General features: G+C 36.8%; 1 protein-coding gene across 1 annotated transcript; it reads right to left on the reverse strand.

Moving 5' to 3' along the window:
- Positions 1-1,475: 1,475 nt before the first annotated feature.
- LOC138901001 (uncharacterized) lies at positions 1,476-2,291 on the reverse strand. The gene is made up of 2 exons (XM_070188727.1): positions 1,970-2,291; positions 1,476-1,855 (listed from the first exon to the last, which is right to left on the reverse strand). Exons 1-2 carry the CDS (start codon positions 2,289-2,291, stop codon positions 1,476-1,478), a joined length of 702 nt encoding a protein of 233 aa, XP_070044828.1.
- Positions 2,292-8,189: the final 5,898 nt, after the last annotated feature.

Genomic DNA, 8,189 nt, shown 5'->3' on the forward strand with positions numbered 1-8,189 from the left:
TGGGGTTATAACTCTCGAAACGACCGACCGGGTCATTACAAGAGGTCAACGACATTACCTTTCCTTTATGAATTAAGTGCCCTCACACAATAATAGAGAGTAGTTCCATACACAATAACATTTAAGAACAATTAGGAACTCAAGTTAGAAGAATTCGCTCACTCTTAGAAACAACATTCATATGCTACAAAAGACGTACCATAGGGTTTCCCGTAATGTACTACTCTACTAATTGAGCTCATTCAGTCAAGGATCAAGTAGGGCTTTCATTGGTTGTAATGTAGGCTGCGGGACGGGTAGGATACATTTAGATATAAGAGTGACTACACCTCCCTAAGCACTTTAATACATACATTTCATTGTTCAAAACCCCACATTTATGTCAAACCAAAACTCCACCTTCACATCAATATACATTAACTCATTACTTCTTTAAGCACAATTACATCAAGTTACCAATATCAAAGAAAACTTTTCACAATCATACACATATGTTTTTCTTTCTTTTTCAATTCAAGGGGCTCTTACTTCTTCAAAACAATGCACATTTCTCCTTATTTCAATAATTCCACTCAAAAGCCAAACCAACCACCCCACACTTCAACTTTTACAAAGTTCATAACAAATTCAAGTGCTCACGAGAGGTAAAATGTTCAAATAGATGATCAATTCAAACAAATGAGTAGCGCTTGTAATGTGTTTGCCAAAGAAATAGGATTACAAGTTCAAAAGGGGTTAACTAGGATGCCTAACAATTAGGTGGGTAAAGATATATCTGGCTCAATAAAGAAACACCTATATCACTTCCAAGACTGAATACAACTACTATTTCGCTTTGCAAACACACGGGCAAGTTCTAGACATCAAATGGAATGCACAGAATAACACAAAACCTTACACACGCATGGCAGATAACTAACTAAGGATCAGACTCATCAAAACACTCTAGTCAAAGCAGTTAAGCAACGTTAAGATCATACAATTTTAGGCACTTAAACAAGAGTCAAAAACTGAGCCTAAGCGTCACAATTAAAGCACTCACTATTCTCAAGGCATAATAAAGTCAAGAGATATTACTTTCCATTCAAACCATAGCCCAAGTTTTCTACTCCTAACAAAAATAAAAACTAACTACACCTTTTTCAAACAAAACCCTTGGAAAAGAACCGCAGCACAAAGAAAAACCAAGGGGGAATTCATACACTTCCTAACAAAAGAAAATCTTTTTTGTCGTTGTCTTTCGATTTTAATCCATCAAGAAACCTATCGAATGATATCCATCGTCGGGAAAAATCAAAAAGTTTTCAATTTCTATGGGTTTTCTTTTAAAAACGAATTTTATCTCTAACTACTACAACTAACAAAAAGAAAACTAAAAGTAATATACATGCATATCCCCCGGCTAACATTCCTTCCAACTGAAGAACCATGTCCTTCCAGCCCTAAATTTCCAACTTTTCCAACAACAGCACCATTCATTCCTCCCCCAAAACTTTGAGGAGTCTTCCCTTCAAGATTGTTCTTTTTCCAAACTTAACCTCGTTGTCCTTTTCTTCATCAGTCATTTCTTCTTCATTATTCTCTTTTTCCACTATTTGCACTTTTCTTGATTTCTTGGCAGACCTGGTTCTTTTTGGCAAGATAGAGCTTTTTGTATCAATAGACTTTGCAGGGGACTTCTTCTTAAAAGTCTTTATTTTCTTTGCACTTGGAGTCAGAACCTCCACTTCCTCTGCCTCATCCTCATCATGAAGGACGAGGTCCATCTCTTCAATCTCAATAGTTTCACTTGGTTCACCCACCTTCTTCTTCCCTTTAGCAGTAGCCTTTGTTTTACTCTCAGCTGAGGCCTTTTCTAGGTCATCCTCACTCTGCTTCCTCTAACTCCTTGTAGCTCTTCCTATTGGGAGAGGAGTCTCTACAAGGATAGAAGAGGCAGTCTTTCTTTTATTTCCTCCCATAGCAGTACCATGGATTTTAACTCCTGGACTCTTCTTCTTCTTTGGATTATAGCTATCAGACACCCTTTTCAGAAAGTCGTGGAGGGGTTCCTTCTCGGATGAAACAGGTTCTTGGAACCTTTTCCTTAGCCTAACCATCCCCTCCATTGCACTTGCATCTCCAGTCTCACTTACTTTTTCTTCTCTTAAACTTTCTTCTTCCTCAACAACTTCCTCACTACATATCATTATGCCATTTATTTCTTCAGTCAAACCAACAGGAGTGGGTGAAGATTCAGCCACTCCTTCTTCTCCCTTTCCCCTCACATCTCCTGTTACACCCTCACTCATTTTTTCCCTTTTTATTTTTACCACCTATTTTAGTAGACTCGGACTCTACATCAGCTATAGTACCAACAAAAATAAATATTTTCTCTAGATTTGCAGCCACATCAGAAATGACATCAGATGAAACAGGTTCTTCCACCTCAGCTGCAAAGATGAAGGATTCATCTAATTTTTAGGGTTCCCCTGCTTGGCTTGCTTTCAATTTCTCATTTCGTTTCTTGATTTGTTCACTACCAGCGATTATTTTACGAGCAAGCATCTTAACACGCCCCTTCTTGGGAGTTTGGGTGGTTGAAGGTATGGGTGATGTTTCTTTGGATGGTGACGAAGGGTTGTCAGTCATTTTGGGATTTTCATATGGGTTTGCCATTAGATGAATGTAGAAGAGATGAGAGAAGGTTGAGAGAATGTGGAATCTTGATTTTGTTTCTTAAGATCAGAAATGAAAAAATGGGTAAGGTCTAATCAATTTAAAGAGGAAAGAGTTGGAGTGTGTAATGGATGCTTTTTGGAGTTTAGAAGTCTAATTATCCTGGGAATGTCAGTTTGAACTAAACGTTGGACTCTTCCCTAGATTTTAGGAAATTATGGCGCGTGGGGCTCCTTGGTGAAACTGGTTCATTTGTAACGGATAGGCTCAAAGGAGGTTGGGATAAAATGGGACTTCTTTTTAGATCATGATTCAAATACAATTATTTCAAAATATGCGGAGTGGAGAATACATACCATGTAATTTTGATGAACCGGGTTCTTCACTGAGAATTCTCTTGTGTACGACTGAATTTTTCAAGAAAATAAGGGTAATATCATTAGAGATCAGTGAAACATTTTAGCACATGGCACAAGAGTATAGTAATAAAAGTATGAGACTGAGCAAAATCTAATCTAATTATTTACAAAATTCACAAATTATCTAACCAATTATTGAGTTAGAACTGGTTCTATTTAGGTGATTTTAATCATCCCTAATTCTAACATGTTCCTTTCAAAGTGATCTCTACTTAGAGATTTTGTGAAGATATCAGCTATTTGCCTGTCAGTAGTACAAAATTCTACAATAATCAAACTTTTCTCATAGTTGTCCCTCAAAAAGTGATGCCTAACATCTATGTGCTTAGTTCTTTTATGATAAACCGGGTTCATGTTCGTACTAATTGCACTAGTGTTATCACAAAAAATGGGGATACAACCTACATCAATCCAAAGTCCATTAATTGTCGTTTTATCCATTTAATTGAGCACAACATGAGGCAGCAGCCACATACTCAGGTTCAATAGTAGACAAGGCCATTGAATTTTGCTTTTTGGTGACCCAAGACACAAGACATGAAGCAAGAAAGTGTGTCATACCTGAAGTGCTCTTTCTATCCACGAGAAAACTTGCATAATCACCATGAGCATATCCTTCCATGTTGAAATTACTACCTTTTGGATACCATAGGCAGAGATCAGTGTTGCCTTTTAGGTATCTCAAGATCCTCTTGACACCAGTCAAGTGAGACTCCTTTGGATTTTCTTGGAATCTAGCACAAAGGCCTATACTGAAAACAATGTTGGGTCTACTAGCAGTCAGATATAACAAAGAGCCCATCATGCCCCTATACATCTTCTGATCAACGGATAAACCAGGTTCATCCAAGTCCAACTTTGTGGTTGTTGCGATAAGAATGTCAATTTCTTTGGAATCCTCCATTTTAAACCTTTTAAGCAACTCTTTAACATACTTATGCTGATGGATCATAGTTCCATTTGAATTTTGTTTAATTTTTAAGCCTAAAAAGAAATTAAGCCCACCTATCATACTCATTTCAAATTCTCTCCCCATTAGCTTAGAAAATTCTTTACTTAACATGTCTATAGTTACACCAAAGATTATATCATCAACATACATCTGAACTACTAAGAGATCTATATATTTTGCTTTCAAGAACAAAGTATTGTCAATTTTACCTCTCTTGTAACCATGCTCAAGCAAGAATTTAAAAAATCTTTTGTACCATGCTCTTGGAGCCTGATTGATCCCATAAAGTGCCTTGTCATGCTTGTACACATGATCATGACATTCCTTGCTCTCAAAGCTAGGAGGTTGCTTGACAAACACTTCTTATTTTAGATAGCCATTGAGAAAGGCACTCTTGACATCCATCTTATGGAAGGTGAATTCCATGTAAGCAGCAAAGGCTATAAGGAGTCTAATTGCTTCCAATCTTGCAACTGGAGCAAAAGTCTCATCATATTCTATGCCCTCCTCTTGACTATATCCTTGAACCACCAATCTTGTTTTGTTCCTTGTAATTGTTCCATCTTCATCAAGTTTGCGTCTGAAGACCCATTTTGTGCCAATTATTGATTTGTTCTTGGGTCTTGGTACCAGATACCAAACTTGACTTCTCTAAAATTAATTAAGTTTATCTTGCATTGCATTCACCCAGTCTGTATCTTGAAAAGCCTAAGAAACATTTTACATTCAATAAGAGATAAAAAGGCATCAAAAGCATAGAGGTTCTTCAAGGAAGATCTGGTTTTGATTCCAGAGGTTGGATTAGTGATTATATTCCCAATCGGATGAGAACTTTGATACTTGTAAGATTTCACAACTAGTTGGTTTCCCCTAGATGTTCCTTCAATGCTTTGTTGTTGAGGAATATGTTCATGGACAGGTTCCCTCGAGGTTTGAGGATCCGTTCCTCTCTGTTCAGTTCCCCGTGTCAGGTTTCCCTGGGTGGAAGGACATGTTCCACCACCTGTTCTTTCCTCTGGTGCAACTTCAGGCTGGGATGTGATTTCATTTGAGATTCTTCCCAGCCCAATTGCTTCATCATCTTGTTCCTACCTCTCAGAAAGATTGTTATTTTCATAAAAAAATATGTACACTTTCTTTCACACACATAGTTCTTTTGTTATAAATCTTATAAGATTTACTATATGAAGAGTATCCCAAGAATACTCTCCCATCACTTCTGGGATCAAATTTACCTAGGGAGTCTTTTTCATTATTGTGCACAAAGAATTTGCATCCAAATACCCTAAGATGGGATATGTTTGGTTTTCTCCCTTTAAGTAACTCATAGGGAGTCTTCTCAAGAAGCGGTCTATTCATGCACCTATTTATGATGTAGCATATAGTTTTCATAGCTTCTTCCTAGAAGCTATGGGGAAATTTACTAGCAAGTAGTATAGTTATGATCTATGTCGTGCTCAAAACAAATTCAGTAAATTTAGCATTCTCAAATTCAGTACCATGATTAGACCTAATTGATGCAAGTTGATTACCTAGTTGTTTTTGTATTTTTCTAACAAATAAAATGAACATGTCAAATACTTCATCTTTAGATATTAAAAATAGTGTCCAAGTAAACCTAGAATAATCATCAACTAGCACAATAACATATCTATTACCACCTCTGCTCAATGTTCTCATTGGTCCACATAGATACATATGGACCAGTTCCATCGTCCTGGTTGTACTTACCATTTTCTTACTTTTAAAAGAGAATCTTACATGCTTTCCCCTTGAACAAGCCTCACAAACTTTATATTCCTTTAACTTAATATTAGGCAGCCCTATCACCAAGTCCGTGAAGACTAGTTTGTTGAGTTGGCTCAGTCTATCATGTCCAAGTCTCTTGTGCAAGTGAGCTCATTATCTAAAAGTGTGGACAGATCTACCACATATATGTTATTCACTCTTTATCCCTGCAAAACTATTTTGTCAGTGGTGAGATTTATCACAAAGTATTTTGTAGAGGTGAAGGCAACCATGTTACCTCTATCACACAATTATGATACACATATTAGACTGTACTTCAGTCAATCTATCAAGTAGACATTCTCAATAGAGTGAGAATCAGTCTTACCTACCTTTCTAACCCCAATGATCTAACCTTTCTTTCCATTTCCAAATGAGACATTATGTAAAGCCCCAAAATTCTTTCTCTAAGTATTAAGTTCTCGGTCAAGATTTAAGTTGGACACAAGGATTTTTAAATACTAGAAAAGGTGTATAATAATTATATCTTATGTTTAGAAGGTTGAATAGATGGTTATAAGAGGAGAGAAGCAAATTGGAATATATTGGAGTTGTTTAAGGGATGAAAATGACCTTAGCCGCACATGACCTATGTTTCAATGAGCATATCTATCAATATATAATGAATTAAGATTTGATCTATATATCAAAAGAAAGAATAGATCAAAAGAAAGACCTTGAAGTCTAGTTTCTAACACATGAAAAAGTTCATCATTTCGATGTTCCTATGAAACGTTATAGGTATTTTACTGAAGACTATCCTGTCAGAAAAACGAGCAGTGTTTTTGGGAGCCCAGGTGTGCGCCAGGCGCCAAGCAGAACACCAAAACCAAAAATAATTTTTATTTGGCGTTTTGGGAAGCGTTGGGTGCTGACCGTGACGCCAAAGATGTGAGACTGAAATAAAAGGGATGGGAGAGAGAAAATAGACCCATTCTTTTAAGATTAAACCTCCCCTATTATTCCCATGTCATCCAAGGGCTCGCATACAATCTACAGTGAGTTTTCAATACAATTAACGTTAGAATACTACTTCCAATCATCAATTCTAATAATATTCCATCTCAAAATCACTAGATTCTCAACAAGAACTCAAGAACAAGGTCTCTTTGCTAACCTAGGGTTTCGCGATTCAAGGTAAATTTCGTAACCGCTTTCAACCATAATTGTTAGAGAGATTTATGGCTGATATTTGTTTCTAAAAACTACTACAGAATCTTAGATTAACACTGAACCCTAGAAGGAGAGAAAAATCCAAAAGGTCTATATTTTGAAAACCTTGGACCTATTGGATTGGAGCAAACGAAGTTATTCAAAAGCACGGAATCAAGGTGAGTAGAGACAATACTTTTACTAAAGTTGTCTTCTCACAAAGATCATGCCATATGTATTTGTTGTACTGTATAGGATGTATATCTGGGCTCTGAATGGAACGAGTGGACTCACATTATCCATTAGAATTATACAAAAGATCTTAGATAATTATCATGGTTATTAACTCAAGAATAGTATGGTTCCGTAAATCATGTCTCATGCATCCATAACTTACATATATTTCTGTAATGTATAAACTATTGAAATTCATTTTACATGATTTTATGGAACTATCTTGATGAGAACTGTGGAGATATATGTAATGACCCAACCAGTCGTTTTGAGTATTACAACCTTGTTTCCCCATTTACTGCTCAAATTGTACTTTACAGTTGTTGTGTGAATTGTCGAGGTAATTGGTTCGGGTCCGGTGAGGTTTTGAAATGAATTGGAACACTTAGTTTCAAGGTTTAAAGCTTAAGTAAAAATAGTGACCGGATGTGGACTTATGTGTAAACGACCTCGGATTCAAATTTTGATAATTCCAATAGCTCCGTATGCTGATTTTGGACTTAGGAGCATGTCCGGAAAATTATTTGGAGGTCCGTAGTGGAATTAGGCTTGAAATGCCGAAAGATGAATTTTTGGGAAGTTTGACTGGGGGGCTGACTTTTTGATATCGAGGTCGGAATCTGATTCTGGAAATTGGAATAGGTCTGTAATGTAATATGTGACTTGTGTGCAAAATTTGAAGTCATTCCGGATTGATTTGATGTGTTTCGACACAAGATATAGAATTTGGAAGTTCAAAGTTCATAAATTTTGATTTGAGGTATGATTCATCGTTTTGATGTTTTTAGGTGTGATTTGAGGCCTCGAGTAGGTCCGCATTATGTTATGGGACTTATTGGTATGTTCGTATGGGGTCCCGAAGGACTCGGGTGAGTTTCGGACGAGGTTCGGAGCATTTTGGAAGTTTTGGCTAAGGCTGGAAATGTTTTATGTTACTGGTGTCTTTGCACCTGCGGAAATGGGCTCGCATGTGCGATGGTCGCAGA

The sequence above is a fragment of the Nicotiana tomentosiformis genome, chromosome 11 (genome assembly GCF_000390325.3).
Source record: "Nicotiana tomentosiformis chromosome 11, ASM39032v3, whole genome shotgun sequence".
Taxonomy (NCBI): Eukaryota; Viridiplantae; Streptophyta; class Magnoliopsida; order Solanales; family Solanaceae; genus Nicotiana; species Nicotiana tomentosiformis.